At 43.1% G+C, this 19,506-nt stretch overlaps 1 protein-coding gene across 3 annotated transcripts in view; it reads right to left on the bottom strand.

Annotated features, from left to right (window-relative positions):
* PLOD2 (procollagen-lysine,2-oxoglutarate 5-dioxygenase 2) overlaps positions 1-15,561 on the bottom strand; it is a 72,825-nt gene extending 57,264 nt beyond the window's left edge. For 2 of the 3 annotated variants that reach the window (XM_049802897.1, XM_049802896.1), the window contains exon 1: positions 516-864. In XM_049802897.1, the coding sequence (XP_049658854.1) occupies positions 516-618 (103 nt within the window). In that variant the 5' untranslated portion in view covers positions 619-864. Of the gene's footprint in view, positions 1-515; positions 865-12,845; positions 12,917-15,167 lie in introns of those variants that run through there. The other variant, XM_049802898.1, reaches the window with a different exon arrangement.
* Between the last annotated feature and the right edge of the window lie 3,945 nt (positions 15,562-19,506).

Raw genomic sequence — 19,506 nt, forward strand, 5'->3', positions numbered from 1 at the left:
GGGGAGAAAGTCAGGGAGACTCACTTCCCATTAAGGAATCTTCTTCTTTCTCAAGGGGGGGGGGGGTTACGCATCTCTTTCTGTATGACTCACTCCGGCGGGTTAAAGCACTTTCGGCCAAGCGGCTCCTCTCGAGAGCAACCTGGGGAGCCCTGCCCCGGCCGGCGCCGCAGCCCCCTCCCGCACCGCCGAGCCCGCTCCGGCGCCCAGAGCGGCATTAGAAAGTGCGGAGCGTGGGAGGGGGTTGGAAGGGAGGGGAGAATAAACGAGGAAAGCAGCGGTTCTCAGCCTCCGCACAGGGGACGGGAAGGTCTTCCCTTCCTGGCGGATGTTACCGAGCCGGGAGGCACAAAGCCGCCGGTACGGTACCGCCCGGCCGGCAGCGCATCCCCGCCGCCGCCGCCCTCGCCGCGCCCAAGCACACCTCCCGCAGGCGGCGGGACCGCGCCGCGGGGCTCCGCCGCCGCCGCCGCCGCCCCCCCCCCCCCCAGCCCCCGCGCCGCCCCGCGCCTCACCTGGGGGCCCGGGCCCGGGGCGCCGCTCCGCCGCCGCCGGCAGCGCCAGGGCCAGCAGCAGCGGCAGGAGGAGGCGCGGCGGCCGGGCGCCGTTCCACGCCATCTTCCCCCTCCGCACCCGCCGGCCTGCCGCCGCTCCCCGCGCCGCCAGCCCCCGAGAGCGGGGGGGAGAAAGGGGGCGGGGGGGGGGGGGGAGGGTGGAAAAACGGTAGCTCGGGGAGCCGCCGCGCCCGGGCTGCCGCTCCTCCTCCGCTGCGGGCAGGAGCGAAGGGCGCTGCCGCCCGCCCCAGGCTTTATACGGCGGTGGGAGGACCCGGGCAGCGAGGGCACCCGGCGGCGCAACGGGAGCCGCTTGTGGCCGTCGCGCCCGTGTGCACGCTGCCGCTGCCCCCGCCGCCGCCGCCGGGGGAGGGACGAGCGACCGAGCCCCGCCTCGGTCTCAGCCGCCCGGGCCGCCGCCGTAGGTGCGCGGCGCTGCAGGCGGTAGCCCGCCGCCGCGGGAACGGAACGGACCGGAGCGGGCCGGGCCGGGCCGGGTCGGGCGGCCCGCTCGGGAGTGCGGAGCCGGCATCTGCTCCGGGTCGAGTCCGGCTGGGCCCAGCGCGGTGCCTCCGCTCCCGGTACCTGCCCCGGTGCGGGGCCGAGCTGGGGTTAGCGACCCGCTCCTGGAAACGTTCTCGACCGTGCTGGCCGCCTGGGGAGTTGTACTCGCCTCCCCCTCCAAACATCTTGGCAGTGGTTTTGTTGGCCGCCATTACGTCCCGATAAACGTGTTCCCGAAAATTTAATGTCGTTCGGGAGATTGTGAGCAACGGAAGCCATTACTCCGCGAGCCAACAAAAACCAATCTAACCCTTTCGCCCGTGGGCGTAGAGCACTGGTGGCACCGCGTCCACTCTGCTTGTGAGCGACATACCTGTCAAAGGCTCTGGCATTCTAGCATTCAGATTTCCATAAAGGAACACAGTTCGTTGGTCTAATCTTAACACACAAAAAACTATTACACGTGTATCATTAAATCACCAAATTACTGAAGGCAAGCACGGTGATGATGAAGAAGATGTACTGGCCCACTCTTTTTCCTATTGCGATACAAGGTATATTCAGGAAAAAAAACCACCTGTAAACAACAGCTTAAATGTTTAAAAGTCATGTAAAATTGTAAAAGCAGATGGCAGCCTATCGAAATCGGTGTGGATTTACACCTTGGAAATATTACTTGAGGACCAAAGGCATAATCCAAAACAAAAATTAGTGCTGAAAGCAGGATTCATGTATTTGAGAACCACCTACATAATCATCACATAGAACACCTCATTTTTTATCCTAAATGTCTCTATGGGCCTAACAGATGTGCTTTTTTGGACCCACATTGGAAAGAAAAAAGGGGGAAAGAAGGGAAAACTTGACCTTGGCTACTGCAACCATAAGAACTGTATGCTTTTGTCTGGAACCCAGAGCAGAAATCAGAGCCTGCATTACGTGCCCAGATGCTTTTATAGTTAATTGGGAGAGCTCATTCTTTCTGGACCACGCAGCACACACAGCAGGGAGGGAGGTAGAGCAAACCTCGGGTCCCCGGTCCCAAGGAGCTCCTAGAAGAGAAAAGGCCCACGAAAGCAGCAGTTGGGAAATACTGAAAATGCATTCATGCAGTGATGCAGCTGCAGTTGCCAACTATAGGAGAAACAGAAAAGACCCTCCAGTTTCTTGGGCAATTACTTGTGACCTACTTTCTCCTACCACCTCTGTCAGGCACGCAGAGATTCACCAGAGAACACATAACTTCTGAATGCAGACAGTATGACCACATTTATGCACACATCCAGGAACGGCCTCTGCTCACTCTTCCAAGAATCAGCACTTACTGCTGCTGATCAACTTTTGTAGGTACATAGACTGCATTAGCTGAAAGCGAGCAATGCCATCACTGGAATGATACTGCAAGTACTTCTATCTCCATTCTTTTTTAAAACAAGTTCGAGATTTCAAATAAGAAGTTGGGCTTGTGAAAAATGAAGATGGAGAAAATAGTTATCATATTACAGCTACAGTTTTAAGGTAGAAAACAGGCAAACAAGCATTTCAAAAGAGGTCCTCAACAGATCAAAGCTCACCTCAGATCCAGAACAGCTTAACAGTAACACTTGTACTTGGAGATACAAAGAAAATGTAATTACAAAGCTGAAAAAATATGAACTCATCGAGAAGGAGTTAAATCACAAGAGACATGTAGAGCACAATACCATCAACCATGAAAGAAATGATAGATTACGTCAATAAAGTCTGAGGGGGAAAAGACAGGACTGTTGGGCATCATTTCAGAATACCATGGAGATGATGTCATGGCTCCCACGGACGTGACAGGAAGCAGACGAAGCTTCAGCCCTGAGAATTGAGGGTATAATCAGCAGCCGAGTGTCACGTACATATACAGTGCTCTGGGAAATCACAGCTTGGCACCTCACCTCTGTCAGAAGCAGCAGCTAGTTCTGCCAGAGACTTATACACAGGTCCTGAAATAGCACTGTTAGGTGGAAACCAATGGGCATAAAGACGAGGGAGCATCCGAGAGAAATCCTAAGAGGCATTTTGTTATCAAAAAGTACATGTAAAGAGTAGCAGGGAAGAATGAAAAGAATTAGTGAAAGAAGGATGTAAATATGCAATAATGAAAGAAAAGGAAATAGCTGGCAGACAGATTTCTAATGTATGAGGAAAACAGGTTGAGAGAACTGTGATATAAACACAGCTCGTACCTGTAAGTGCAAGCCCAGACTTTGACTAGAAACTTTTACATTTTCTTGTGATTTTCCTTGGTCTCTTGAAAGCTAATTTCATTTTTGACTGTTCTTAGAAAATGCAAGCTTTGCCCCCCAAGAGAAAACAGAGCTGAAAGCTACCCAAAACACTGCTTTCAAAGTGACAAATGTGGCCAAGACATCTCCTATCCCCAGAGGCTTCACTCGGACACTGGCCGATGGAAGGGAAAATGCTTGTGAAACTTCAGAGCTGAGCTCCGCCAGCTGCGCGGTGCCCAAGGGCTCTGTCTCGCCCTGCCTCCACAGACACTTGGGTTAGAAATGCTACTTTTGTCCAGAAATACCAACTTCAAGGCTTGAACTGGCAGCTGGTGGTTAGCAGGGTCTTCAGCTCTTCTGGTGCTGTTGTAAGCTGCTTCAGTACTGTACTACTGTTACAGTGTACTCAACACTTAAATCTAAGTGTAAAGCTATGTAGGAACTTACCCTCAAATCAAAATCATTTTAAATAATAACGTAGACAGTGTGTAATATAATGTGCATATACGTACGTTATACTAGAGATTAACTCCAGAAACAATTCCTACAAATGTCCCAAGAAACAATCTCACATTCTTGCTGTTGTCACTATTTGCTCCTTTGACTTTTGACTTTATCAAGCCTTTTTCATAAAGAATAAAACCTTCCTTTTCCTCTGCAAGAAGGCAATTTCTTCATGAGAATTTACTCAGTTTGGTTAAGTAGGCACGGAGGAGGGGAGAGAGTTATTAATGTTCATTGTGGGGCTATGAACATGGGAGCCCAAGGGCTTTTCTTGTCCTACAACTCCAGCAACACCGAGCAAAACCAAAAAGGGAGCAACTGCAAGCAGTCCTCACTTCAGAAAGTCACTGTGAAAAGCAATTTTCTGTAACCTCACAATCAGTTGCCAAACTAATTTTTTTTAGACCCAGTGCATTTTCAACAGATCAGCAATAATATCTACAATTCAGCTGACAGATACTTAGGCAAAATTCTACAGCACTTCTGCAGAAAACAACAGCTTCCCGAATTGTTAGTAAACTCCATTCCTTCAGTGCCTTTTCCTCAGATGCCTAGATAGTTCTTTTGCAGTTTCAGTAACTCCCTGTCTGTAGCTGCCTACCCCTACCTCCTTTTCCCCATCTCTTTCTTAATTGTCTGTAAGAAATCATCATGGGGTTGGCAACTTCCATCTTCCATAAACCACCAACAATTTTATGTTTCAAAATGCATATAGCTGGTGCCACGTGGAATGGAAACAGACATAGTTCATTGCATCACCAGCCCATCACTGCAGCCAGACGGAGCTAGGTGCTGTTGTAGGAATCTGCCTTCTAAACTAGAGAAGCTTCTTATAAGAGACCTTTTTCACATCCTCTGTCTGCTTTTCATTTCACTGTCTTTAAGAAGAACACAGTCTGTGCTCCTGCTGTGCTTGCCTGTCCTTGAACTCCCCTCAACTTGCATCTAGGCCTCAAAATATCTTCTTTTATTCTGGAGCCCCACTAGAATACCTTTTCCACAGGTGCTAAAATGGAGCATTGTTGGTGACATGAACTTCCTTCCCTAATCTTGCAACACTAAAACTGTTCATTATACAGTAATAAAATCAAAAGAAAAGAAAAATAACAAGGCTGGTTTGTGGCAAGCCATGGCACAGAAGGAATTGTTAACAATTCACCAGCAGCAGTATTCCAAGAATTAAAAATAAATCATCAAGCAAGGTTCCTAAGTCCCTTACCTCAACAAAGCTCCTAAAGAATTTTCAAACAGATAATGAATTTGACATATAATAGCCAAAAGTCTATTTTATCTGGTTAAAAGTCAGTCATTCCCCATGTATTCTCAATAGTGGCAGTCATTAGTCATTTGTTATGAAGAACAAATTAATTCCTGTCCCATTCTATCCTAGTTTGTCCCCTCAAATATCTTTCTAGTTTCATAAAATTTGCCCTCTCTTTGTGTTGCAGAGGTAATTCCATAGCCCTGTGATTTCATTGCCTGGGTCAAGTGCATACAAACTATAGAATTAAACAAGTTTTTTGCTTCATGGGGTTATATCACTGATCTAATTTATTATATTAAAGTAGTAGCCCTGCGTTTAGCTTTGAGATTAGATTAGTAAAACACCTTTGACCTAGTAAGTCATACTTAACTTTTCCAGTTATATTATTTACCTTGAGTAATTTCTAAAAAGAAAATACTGGGTTTGAATTATAAATTCAACACCTATCAGTATTTTACATGAGTCAGGGGTAGCTGAAAATAGAACTTTGTTATTATAGAATAGTACTACTAGAAATTAACATTTCAAAGTAATAGCTTAAAAATCCCTTTTCAGTCGTAGAAGAAAATGTTCTTCAGATATATTTTGTTTAGATGCTCGTGACTGTTTTAATTGGACCTCAAGCCAATGAAATACTAGAAGTAAGCTAGAATTTAAAAAAAAGAAGTATGTATATTTTTTCAGAAATGCATCAATATGAACGTAAAGGCCCATCTGGCAATAATATGGCATTAAAATGTGCATCGCATTGCCTGACTTACTATAAGTATACGAGCATTTAATAAGGGCCTTTTAAGTACTTCAGCCCTAATAAGAAATCCTCCATAGACATTTTATTTCCAAGGATCAGGCTAAATGTTACTGAAGTTCTACTCTTGCTGTCTGAAAATAGTTTCTCTTTGGTTGCTTCCCTTTAATTTATCCTCAACTTCAATAAGAACATTTCTTTAAGTTGCCGCCCCAGTCTTGTTATTATGGGTGCGATCCAGCCCATTGCCGAGATGTGCTGAGCACTCCTCAGGGGCGCTGAGACCCCACTGATTTCAGTGGATGCTCAGCATCTTTCCCTGTTGAGTGCTGAGTCAATCCTTTGGGCTATAGTCATAGTTTCTTTCCCAAGCCACCCAATCAGAAATTACTTTGCTTCATTCACTCATTTATAATTATAGCTATAAACAGCCCATATGAGCAAAAGATTAATAGTGTTAGCAAGCATTTCCAGGGTATAATCAGCTGTCATCCCATAATTACTCAAAAGATTGAATGAGTGGCTTCGAAATTACAAGGAGAGTTACATTCCTTTACTGAGACGGAGCAGCAAGACATGAGTGCCCATGAAAAGCCGTGCTAAGTTTTTGTCTGTGGTCCATCCTTTGGCATTTATGACATGATTGCTCCAGCCTCAAAGTCCTATCCTGCACTACAGGAGTCAGGGAGCATCATAAGAGAATAAGTCTTGCTGACCTGGCCTCAAGCCAGATGCTTTAGACCTCCATCGCTGCTTCTGGTGGACACAAAGGTCTGATTCCCATTTTTTCACTTTCATTGCATTCATTTTTACGTGATTTATATAGGCACAAGAAACTGAGAAATAAATCCTCAGAGCATCTCTTGTAAACCCTGCTGATCAGGGTTGATCTTGTAAAGATTTCAGTCCCATCACCCAATAAACTATAAAATGCTTCCCAGAGTCTCAAATGAGAGGTGTTGAAATGGACAGTTAATCATAATGACTAATTTAAAGTCTTGCTTTTGTTATAGTTTAGGGATGCAGAAAAGAATATAATGGAAAACTGGCTAAAAGAAAAATAATTTTAAACATTTACTGTGGGATTAATAGGAACTAGAGGAAAAATGTGTTTATGAAATTGAAGCTATGTGAGTGTTTGTGTCTATGTCAACAAAACATCGTAATGTAAAAAATGTTCCTCTGAAGTAAGCCTGTGGTATTAAAGAGACTGAAGTGTGTCACATGGGTATGACCAATAGAGGAGGGGAGGTCAGTATGTATTTTACAATAGTTACCCTAAAGCCTACTTTTTTTGTGATTTCAGAAGCCTAGTGGATACTCCTAGAGTGGCAATTTGGGAAAACCGCTAGACCAGAGAAGCATGTCCCACAAGTATTCCCCTACGGGAAGACATCAGATTTCATATTCTCTGTTACTGGAATGGTTTTGGTCGAAGTTTCCTTTCCTGCTTCTGCTCTGGGAGTTTTATGACTGTTCTGCCTATCCACAATGATCTCATTCTCTCCAGCTGACTTGTGTAAGGTAAATAGAAACTGCTGTCTGACAAAATCTAATTTTGACAGGTAGGTCTTTTTATTATTTTAGTTTGATTTATAACAAAATTGCCATTAAATTAGTCTTATTTCCTACTTCCTGTATGATCTAAATGAGGAATCCCAGACGGCCCCAGAACAACTTCTGGCAGCATTTCTGGAACGCTGGATTCAAGAGAGAAAGAAGGGAGATGGACTGGCCATTATTTTGCTGCTGCTACAGTCCGCTTGCACAGAGCCTTCCAACTTCCACTTTTCGGCAGGCATTGTGTGAAAGGGAGACCACAGGAAAGGTGAGGAAAAGCTAAGAGCCACATATCTTACTTAATTTAGTGCCACTCTGGTTGGTCAAAATATCATATGGCTTTGCAATACCTAACTATTTTGCCTCTTGACAAGAAAACCTTTTACAGGGAAAAAGAGGTGGCAGCCAATAAAAACAAGGTGTGGAAAGTAAAAATACTATCTTTAAATGAACAGTTAAATACAGTTAAGTTACCAGGGAAGCTGAGGTTGTGAGCAGTGTCCCTGACACGAGCAAGAAAGCAAGAAAATCTCATGACTGAATCGGTAGGAGAATGCTTTCAAGCTTAGAAACATTTAGGAGCTAAACGCTGCCTTTGAGGTGTTTTTTTTCCCTCACACTCTTCTCCATCTTACATTCCATGTGCACATAGTTTTATTTGGTAAAAAGGGATATGAAGGGAGGTTACGTTCAGATCACTACTAGAAAACTTCCTTTGCAGAGCAGGGGTCACAACTGTTAACCCACACTAGTGAACTTAATCACTGAACTCAGTGACTGGTAGGGTAAGGGTGAGAGCAGAACAGATTCAGACCTTTAACACTAAAATGGCTAGGAGTTACTTAAGCAATGAAAAAGTTGTAGGTTTCAGGCTGCGTACTGTGAAAGTAAAATGCTTTCAGTCTGGATGCCTCTTCTCCATTGTACTTCTTAGGCCAGTGAGCAAAAGCATGCATGCCTTTTTTTAAGGCTGGGAGCTTGACTGTTCTCAGCTTACATGGGAAGGGGCACAGAGGAGGCAAGCTTTGAATAGCAACATAGTTTTGATAAACGTGATCCACTCTGCATTCAAGACAACTCGCTTATCTGCTGTTCAGGGAATGACTGGAATAAATTGAGAACTTCCAATAGATCCTCAAGAGGGCTCTTTTCAAAAGATTTGGAAATTTAATTATTTTTTAGCACATCACTCAACGGAAGTCAGAAGGATGGCTAGTTTGAATCTTTGCAGTAATTTCTCAGAGACTGCAGTTTGTGCTTCTTTAGTTTGGATGCTTAGGAAGATGAAGTCCCTAGCTAAGATAATTCTGATGACTTGTTAAGGTTGGCTCCTGTAGTCTGGGCTTTAGGGGGGTAGTTTCAGTGGTGATCTGGCTGCTTCACTTCCAGATAATCCGAAGCCTGTACTGTTCAAGGCAACATACAGATTGATTATATTAGGGAATGTGATGGAATGAATTTCCTTCCTGTTTAAAGAAAACTAAACAAACTTACTTTATGTATCAGAAGGCAGCAGCAACCTCCTCCAGAATGGGGAGGAACATCGTGATGAGTAAGTAGCAGGAGTCACAGGTAGCCCAGCAGTGCTCCAGCACTGTGAATGGGTGCTGATAAAATCCCAAGCAGAACTAAGAAAGTGGCCAAAATTGCACATAGCCTGAGCATCACATGCTGATGAGTCTGGGTCACTGTCTTCTGCTCTTGCCTTTTCCTCAGTCTTTCTTCACTCCATCAAGAGGATATGTGTCGTATATAAGGGTGTAGCCAAAATCACTTTTGTAGGGTTTAGAAGAGTAGAAATCACAATACTCAACCTACTAGTGTCCTCAGATAAACTGTGCAGGCAGCCTTTATTCCAGGGTACCTAAAGGAGGAGGCAAACTTGGTAGGCACAGAGCACACATCTCCAGGACGCTCCTAGTAAATGGCCAGGTAAAAGCCATCCTGTTGTCATAGCAAAGAAAAGGGGTAGACACAAGTCCCCTTTCCTTGTATCCCTGTACCAATGTAAGGATATTCTTGCCTTTGAGATGATTACACATTAACAATGTCCTTCAATGTAGCCAGAAAGAAATAAGGAAAACCTTATAGCCTCTATATCTGGCTCTGGCAGGCAGCTGCCTAGCACGTTATCACCTCTGCAAAACCCTTACTTACAGGAAACTGTTATTAATGTGGCTGTCTCATAGTGCTTACATTCTGCCTGCTAGAATTCAGAATTCTGCCGAAATAAGGCCTGCAGAACTTACTGTGGTTCAGCTGTAATGCTCCCCACATGTAGTGGGGAATATCAATATTATTTATTCTTACATTCGGGTTCCCAGAGTGAGATTTGTACCCCTGATTCAGGAAAAACAAATCAGTACTACTCTTGTTACTCTGCTTGGAAAGACTACACAAACATTTGTGTTGAACTACTAAATTGTTTCTAAACAGATAGATTTGATACAAATTATAACCAAAAAATATTCTTTATGCCAGTCATTTTCATATTATTTCCCTTTCATGTATCCTCATTTTCAAGATGCTGCTTCTTCACTTTTTCTACCAAAATATGCTCATGCAATGTAGCCAGAGCTGTATTAGTACTGTATTAGCCTACTCTCAGTATAAAAGCTCTGCAGGTCCATACATATTTCATTCCCTGTGTTTCATGACAGGGACATGTGACTATCTTTAGCTCAGTCCCCTTTTTTTCTGTGTAATCTTTTGTTCTGCCAGCTCTGCAAGGAGATGACTCAACCATCTTCAAGTCTGCCAGTCTGCTCCAACCTGGAGCAGTACTCAGAAACATCAACACGCCTTCCAGCCCTTTGGTAAACGCATTCAGCCATGAGTACAGCATTTCCAGTCATGTGGCCTTCATCTTTTTTTCAAGATCCTCTTGAAGTTCTTGGTTCTTGAGATGCAAGAATCAGATCCGAGGACTGTGGATCACTTAATCCTCTCACTTTGCATTGTGCACAGCATTGTAGTGATAGTCTGCAAAAGCCTACTGAGCACCTCCCAGGCTAGCAGGGGACTAGAAATCTGAATGATGATTTTGAGACTATTATTGAATATTTACTGAGCCATCAGAACTCCTCAAATCACTACATAAAGCTGTTGTGAGGTATTAGTATTGGCACAGGCTATTCATGTTACCCAGTTTTAAGGTTCATCCCCCTAAAGATAATAGTGATAACCTCCCCAGCTTTGCAATCCAAACAACAGAAATCACTTGCTCTCAAAACAAAATATAATCTTTAAATTGGACCATGCTTGAAGTAGCTACCAAAGCCAGAGAAAGCACTATGATGCAATTTCCAAAGAAAACAAAGACAAGATAAGTGCAGAAAAAAATCCCTCTAAATCACAGAAATTCAAGAAAACATATACACCACTAAAGCCAGGTTTCTGCAAAATCTCAGTTGCAGCCTTTTTCTCATCTTGGTACCTTGTGTGTCTTTTTCCAAATCAGTGTCAGAGAGAATGAAGATCCTTGTTGTTTTAGTGAGTAGGCCATTTAATGCTGCTCTTCATATCTTCCTTCTGCAGTTTCTGAGCAGCCCTGCTTGCTGTATATCAATCTGCCTTTTTTCTGTTGAATTATTACAAATAATTCTCTAGTTCTCAAACATAATTCTAGTGTTTTATTCCCCTTATGGTCTAAGACTATAATTGAGACAGCTGATGGTACAGCTGAATATAAGCTTCCATAAACAAACACTGTGCATTTGAACTCAACTGCACGTAGGCCGTCCACACACTTTTTCCACTCTGACTGTTTCTCCCTGCAGCCAATCGGGGAAGATGTTTTGGCCATGACTCCACTGTAGATTACTCCACATCATACTGACATCTGATTGGAGTAAGGAAAAAGCTACTGGTTAAATATCCATGATTTTTAGCCAGCATGCCAAGAGTCTCAGACGGGATATACTCCCTCTCTCTTTTGAAAAGGATCAGTGCTCCCAGGCTGACCTTCAAAGCCGAGCTCTGTTTGTGGGAGTATGTACTCTTCACCTCTCAAAGACAGGGAACTTACTGCAGCACTTGAAATTTTACTGACTGTGTTTCCTTTTCATATAGTGCAGACAGGGGATATTAAGCAGAGATTTGCTTTACAATCACCATTTATGTCATTTACTCTTTTTCTTTTCATCCCAGAGAAAGCCTAACCTTTTTCCCATGGAATTTCTCTTAAGTGAGTCACAGAAGTCAGCTGTTGCCCAGGCACTTACAGGAAAGATGGATTTATATTTTATGTGCATTTTTAGGAATGCTATTCTGTCACACCATACATCTCAATGACTCAATTAGGTCATTGCATTGTAGAGGAAAACAGACGTGATTTATCAGTCTGTCATTATGGAGAAGGCTTGATTCTGAGTTTGTCCATCCACTTCTAACTCCACACAAACCTCAATCTGTGATTCCCATCATTTTGGGGCTCCATAGCCAGAGAGCATGACTGGGCAGAGAAAGGCTTTGATACTTTGGTGATTAAACATTTAAAAAACACCTAATTTAGATGATGGATGAATGACAGCAAGGAAGCAGCATCTCTGCACTCAACCCGCTGAGAAATACTTGGCAGTCAGCAAAGATTCAGAAAACAGGTACTAGCATATATGCTTTGTTTCTCCATGTATGCTCTGCCTGAGATAGCTATTCATGACAAGTCACTGGGGGACAGCTTATGTCACCGGCAACAGGACCTACAAGCACTCTGCACAACACCTTGGTCCTCCCCAGCTGACGAAAAATTGCACCTTTATAGCAGTGCTGTAGGGAACCCTGTGCCTTTTCAGTGGTGATAGAGGAAGTGAATAGTGCTTTTAAGGAGATGATTCATGTGAATGCTTTTCAGCCTTCTGCAGATTTTAAACTTATGGAATAAAATCTTAATCTTGCTCTAAAACTCATTCAGGAGTCGCATATGTAAAACTTTTAAACCAAAGTAACTTGTTGCACTAGTCATCTGCTCCATTATTAGCAAGGAACTGATGGAACTTAGAAGAAACTTAGTTACTGCTCCACAGGCACAAAAATCTCCGATAAACAGGGCACTGGTCTAACTAAATCTAATACAATCATTAATTCAAGTCATTATTTAGAGAATCCCATCATATATGAAAAAATAAAAACCTTAACCACAAAATTGCTAGATGAACAGGAGCATCTTCATAATTCTACCTGGCTGCTTTTTTTCTTTCTTTTGGGAGAAACAAATTATAGTTCTTATATTTTAATGTGAGAAGAGACATTTGATCAGCTGTTCTGACCAGAATGTCACACTCATTGCATTCCTCTTATGTACCTTCACGAGTTAGATTAAAACATTTTGGTCCTCAGCATAGTAAACTGTTGACGCCATGCTGACAGCCTGTTAACAGCAACCAGCTATTAGTGGAATTGCTGTGGGAGTTTGTAGGAAGGCATTTGCAAATGCTTTATCAATACAGATTTACCTCAGCAGCAAAAAGGACAGCCACCACCAGTTGTTGTGGCCTGGGTAGACATGCCATATTCTTCCCCCTAGCTGAAGAAAAAAGGATTTGAATCAATATGAATTACAGGTAGATAGCTCAGGTGGAGCAGAAGGTGACTGTCTCAGGGAAGGGATAAAGTTTCAGGAATTGCAACAGTTTTCCATGTACCTGTAATCAGGCAGCACCAAAGCACGTCTCCAAGGCAAGCACTCATCACGCCCTCTTATCCAGTCACTCCAGGCTGCAACTTGATTATGCTGGGATTTCAAGCCCTGATATTTTTTTTAGCACCCTTCTCTTGCTTTTTTCCACTGCCAGCTTTTTTCCATTTGCATTTTTAAATGGTCAAATTCTAATCTCAAATGTACATTAACCAAAAATCCCCTGATCTGCACCTGGATAGAAATACTGGTGTGGCTGGATCTGAGCTGAGACACAGAGATTTACCAGTGGTGCTAGGTGCCCTCTGGACCAGGCAGCTAACTGCCTTTGACTTTGCCGAGCTTTGGCTCAATAGGATTTTGAAGTCAAACGTATTTCATAGATGTTTACACCTCATTACATCCTTTTGAAAATATAAAAACTTGACTAGTGCATATTTCTGTTTGTAAATTTGGCTTCAGTTTATCTGATAGTGAAAGCTTTTGCTAAATTTCAGCACATAATTACTGAAGCGCAAATCCCCAGGAAAAACAATTTGCTGTAAAGATTTTGTATTTGCAGCTTAAGAGGCGTTGATTAGTTTATGTTTTACCTTGGCACTGCATTGTAGTAGTTCCCTTAAAGCATACATAACCACTGACATTTTTATAATTTATTTTTCATTACTTTTCTTTAATATGCACTTTTACACAAATATTTCCTTCAGCTAAACTTATTACTTAGAAAGTTGAACACCATAAATGGAGCACAAACAACATACATAAATTTAGTTGATTTCTTCAACAGAGATTTTGCCTTCTCTCTTGCTCTCTTCTCTACGACCGAAGCATTAATTATTTGCTCTTTTCCTTTTTTTTTTTACCATGGAAAAATGTGTGCTGCAGTGCACAGGTAAGTTCTTGTTCATTTCAATGACTGGCTTTAATTCTTAGTGCATTTTAATATTAGCTTACTACCTCTCATGGCCTTTCCAAAGTTTGTTCAGTGGAAAAAGAGGACAGGGCACAGTGAGCCCTTGTCTGTGGTGAACAACTTTGCTTGTATTCCTTTTCTATCCTAATCTGGCAACAAGCAGAATACGGACATAAACAGAGTGCCAGCAAGCTCAGCCTCAGTCCACTGAAAGACCTATATTTTCCAGGAGCCACAAATCCTGCTCCCTGAAAAATGAGAAATTTGCTGACACAATAAAGCAGTGTATTTGGTTCCATTGTACAGCCATACTCAGTGGGATAAAAAATATTTTTATACCTGTTAGAAACTTTTATACGAGTTTAAAAGTTTTATACCAGTTAAAAAGCAGGACTGGCTGCAGGAGTAAAAGAAGACAGGATTTAGCTGCTAAAGTGTAGGGCTCTGGCAAATGTACACAACCATTGCAGTATTAGGATTTATTTTGTTCAAACTACCCAGGGCGTTGCTCTGTGTCATACTGCATGGCTGGAGAGAGGCACAGTAAAACCAGGAGACAGAGCCTGAGCTGAAATATCAGCTGGGGGGATTGGGTAAGATCATAAAGTACTGAAGGAACAACTTACAGAATATAAAGACTGTTGGAGTGAGCTCATCGGTGATGTACATGACAGCTCAGTTGTATAGTGGGGTGTAACTAAATAGAAATTGGACCAGCACAAAGAAGTGCTTGTGCAAGTTCAGATACTTTGGGAGGTTGTGCTGTTCAAATTGTGCCAAAAAAAAATCCTAACACTCAGGAGGAACTGTACACTTACACAAGAAGGACTATAGTTCAGAGCAGGAACATGCAACCAGGATGTCAAGTACAGAACACTGTTGTGCTGACCTGCTACTTATACCTAATACCAGCAGAACATTGCTGTAAGCCACAAAGTCAAGGCAGCCCCAAGGTCTTCAGTGTCTTCAGGGTCAAAACCTGTGGCTGGGTCATTTAAATTAGCAGGTTACCTTTTGTTTATACTTTTCTTCTTATGAATATCTTTAATTATAGCCTTCACCATAAATCCCAGCTTCCCCAGTTTGCATAGGAGTTGCCACACAGCATTTCCCACCCACTGCTCGCTGTTGGAGCTCAGTGCCAGCTCACAGCATCACCACCGTGCCAGTGCCATCTCCCAGCTTCATATGCAGTGTCTGGCAGCGTTGCAGCATTTGACCACTTACCTTTGAAATATACCTTTGTCCATGCTCCTTGAAGTTGTGACACAGGGTTGCGCAGGAATTTTCCTGTTGCTGATTGTCTCCGCGTCACTCCCTCTCTGTAGCACACGCAACAAGGAACAGGAGGCTGCTGGCCAGAAGGGCAGCTGGTAGCCTCTGAGGAAGTCCCTGCATTGCACTAGCCCACTCCCCAATTTTTTTTTGGTATGCATTTGTAATCAGGGACTGAAGCTGGTTGCACAGCAGAGCTGAGGACATCAGGAGTTGCTGAGGTCCTGGTGCATACAGCACCAGCGCAGGCTCCCCTCTGTGTGTGCTGCCCAGCCTCGTACCAGTTTCTGTTTGCTCCTCAGTAAATGGCAATCAACAAAGGAGAAATATTGACTCCCTCAGATGCTACCAGCTGCCCTGGTTCAATAACTAGGTCAGCTAAAGGTTAAACCCGCCGAGGCATGAACAACAAGTTTAAATTAAAAAAAAAAAAAAAAAGAAAAAAAAAAAAGAAAAACACAACCAAAGCCTGGAGGGAAGGCTGGAGCAGATTCCCAGGCCCATGGCCGTAGCTCTCCCATCCCCTGCCCTCTCCTCTGTCCCTCGCCCTCTCCTCCACTGCCCTGCAGTGCTTGCAGTCCATGTCACAGCCATGCACACTGAAGCCATGTCATGTCTAGGGAGCTAAATGCACCTCAGATGTAAATCAGTGACATTAAATCATCAATGAAACTAGCCTGTTTGCGTTAATGTATGCTGCTGTGATATATTAATAACTTTTTGCATTATATAGTAAATTATGTCAGAAATCATAGTCCAATTCCAAATTCTACCAATTCTACCATTTACCAAGCCTAATGCAACTTCAAGGACATTACACAGTATCTGTCTGGCATTTTTTAAAGCCATCGTGATTTAACATACACTCACACACATTTTTTAATTTTCCTAGTGGCACGTAATTGCATTTGAAGCTTAAGATTTTGCAGTTTTGGTGGTAAAGACACATCTAGGTTTCCACAGTCATGTAGGGAATACATATTTTGGAAATAGTGTAATCTGAAGTTCTTCCACTGAGAAAATCATAATGACGTCTAACAATACTGCCTGTGAAGCTCAGAGCTAGGTTTTAAGCAGTGAAAAATAATTTCTGTGCTAACACTGCCATCTATTGCCACCCACTGAAAAACAGGAGACACAGTCATCTTAAATCCCTGTTCTCATCTCTTCTTCTTTGCTATTTGCTGCAATGCTTTAATGTATATTTTCTCCTCACTGCTGTCTTTAATAACATAGTGTTATCAGGGGAAAAAATGCAAATAAACCAAAATCAAGTGATATGTCAAATTCATCTGTAGAAGAGAGGATAAAGTCTCTCCACGACAAAATCAGCAATGTATGAATGTGTCCCTGTGGGTGGTGACAGGGAGCTACTAGAGTCCTAGAGCAATCTGATCCAGTACATCAGCATAGCATGTATAAGTACATATATCATGAAAGCACACATAGAGCCCTGATCTAACACAACAGAATTCTCCACTAGCTGGGCTCTTTCCTCCACCCTGGGAGAGCTGTACCTTTTTCTTTGTTATTCTCTCCCTCTGACCTCTTGCTCTTTTCTGTGGGGTTTTTATACCTTTTTTACCTCCTGCCTCACTAATGTTAAGATCAAATCTTACCGCATGATTGATTTTTGCTTGACATGGCTTCTTCATCTTGTGGTGTAGTGGTGGTTTCCTGTCCATGCAACCTGTATGTTTCCTTGCCCTGGTGTGACGGTCTGACAAATTCTAGTCAATGTCTCAAACATTCATTAAAGAACTTTGGTGGAGAAAATGGCCTCTGTAAAAATGCTGGAGTTTTGTGAACAGGACAATGTGGCCGGAGGAGAAGGCCCCACAGAGGGTGGGACCGTGCTTCTCCAAAGCTGCAGTTCCTTATCTTAAGTGACCAGGAGAAAGAGCACAGCGTATGCATCTGAAGGAGGGGCCCCCACGGAGGATGGGACTGTGCTTCTATCTTGAGCAGTCAGCCAGCAGGGAAAGAGAGGCAACTCCCCAATGAACCCTTCCAAAGCTCACCGACTGATTCCAGAGAAACCCGGGAACATGAACTGCGTGTGTCGAGACCACCAACTAACACACTATAAAAGAGGGAGAATGAGTTCTCAGTGCCCACCCTCCAGAACTGGATCTCTACGCTGGCTGGACCAGCGCTGGACTCAGGACTAGTGAAACCCTTTTCTTCTTTCTTTCTTTTCTTTCTTTCTTTTTCTCTCTCTCCCTCTTTTTCTTGTCTCTTTTCCACACTCCCTACACCTCATCCTTTTAAACATAAACCCTTGCCCAAGTCTGGGACTAGGAGCAGCTCTAGCTGCCCCAGGCTCCTCTTTGCGAAGGAGTCTAGAAAGCAAGGGGGTCTGCTCTGAACCATGCAACTCAACGGGAGGGCTCTCCTTCTGACACAGTTTCATGTTCCTTTTTCCGCTTCTTTTTCTAACACCTCCCTTCTCTTTTCAAACAGCAGCTTAATGACATGATGCAAGGTTCATATTGATAAGTTCACTTGTACTTGGGCAAGATTAGCTAGGTTGAATAAATGTTGATTGTTGTTTGAACTCCCCTGGTGTCATTTCACCTTAATTCTGACAAAGGAAATCCATGAACCTGAGTTGCTCCAATTTTGGGATGCAATACCTGGTCATGAGAGGTTCCCTTATCTGCAAGTTCTTCAGGTTCCACAACTTCCTCGCTGCATCATCCTTTTACCTTTACCATTTATCAATTTCGTAAGTATTCCTGTCACAAATTAGTAGCATTCATAGAATCATAGAATTGTTTAGGTTGGAAAAGACCTTTAAAGATCATCGAGTCCAACCATTAACCTAGCACTGCCAAGTCCACGACTAAACTATGTCCCTAAGTGCCACATCTACACATCTTTTAAATACCTCCAGAGATGGTGACTCAACCACTTCCCTGGGCAGCCTGTTCCAGTGCTTAACAATGCTTTCGGTGAAGAAATTTTTCCTAATATCCAATCTAAACCTCCCCTGGTGCAAGCTGAGGCCATTTCCTCTTGTCCTATTGTTTGTTACTTGGGAAAAGAGACTGACACCCACCTCACTACAATTTCTTTTCAGGTAGTTGTAGAGAGCGATAAGGTCTCCCCTCAGCCTCCTCTTCTCCAGACTAAACAGCCCCAGTTCCCTCAGCCGCTCCTCATAAGACTTGTGCTCCAGGCCCCTCACCAACTTGGTTGCCCTTCTCTGGACACGCTGCAGCACCTCCATGTCTTTCCTGTAGTGGGGGGCCCAAAACTGAACACAGGACTCGAGGTGCGGCCTCACCAGTGCTGCACACAATGCTCATTAGCAGTCAAACACTTAAGCCACGCAATTTTACAATACATTCCCTTGAACAAAGATTTGACTGTCTTTATTACTGCTGACATTTCCAATTAGTTACCTCTGCACCTAAAGTAAATGAGCTAAATTCAGTTCAGGAAAACCAACTGCTTTCTCCTTCCCTGACTCACCTTTTATTGTGCAGTCCTTGCTCCCACTGTCAGCTTTTAGTCAAAGTTATTCTCATTAGTAAAACCAAGATGACGTACATGAGGTATGTAAGGGCTGGCCTTGGGTCTACAAAAAGACCCAAGGAGGCCTTTTTATGAACTTTGCAAATATGAATTAAAATGTTTTTAGGAGACCAAGTGTAATACAATATATTTTAAAACAATGCTTCTCCTCCGATTAACAAAATTATTCTCTCTCCTCAATTAGTGGAGTAAATTACTTTTTTTCTTTTTTTTTTCTTCTTTTTTTTTACACTTACAATTTTGGTTTCTGGAAACTGGAATTAACTATGCTTTTCTGCTGAGAAACATCATATAAATTATGTCTTTCTGTGCCGTATAGACCCTAGGGTTTCATTAAGTGACTGCATCTCCTGTACAGCTGGAGATGAAAAACTTACAGGGATAATACAGATGGAAAGGTCATTAACAGAACTAAAGAAATCCATCTGCAAATCTCACTCTGTAAAGGTTTTATGTAACAGCTCTATCTAAGTGAGATGGTATTGAGTAACAGGCAGCATGCTGAAAGTCTTCTAATGCTTTCCAAAGCCTGGATTTATGGATAGGGGATAAATCATTGTATTGCTTATAGTCTGATGGATGAAGAGTGGAGAGTTCTAGAGCCTGGTGATTTATTAAATATGGATGCTGTTATGGGTTCTTTCAAAATGAAGAAAGACAGCTCAAAGAATGATTTATTCTGCATTTAGCACAACCAGTTTCAGAAATGAGCAAGTGAATACAGCTCTCTCCAGAAGTTCTTGAAAAATGT

The sequence above is a fragment of the Accipiter gentilis genome, chromosome 6, assembly GCF_929443795.1.
Source record: "Accipiter gentilis chromosome 6, bAccGen1.1, whole genome shotgun sequence".
NCBI lineage: Eukaryota > Metazoa > Chordata > Aves > Accipitriformes > Accipitridae > Astur > Astur gentilis.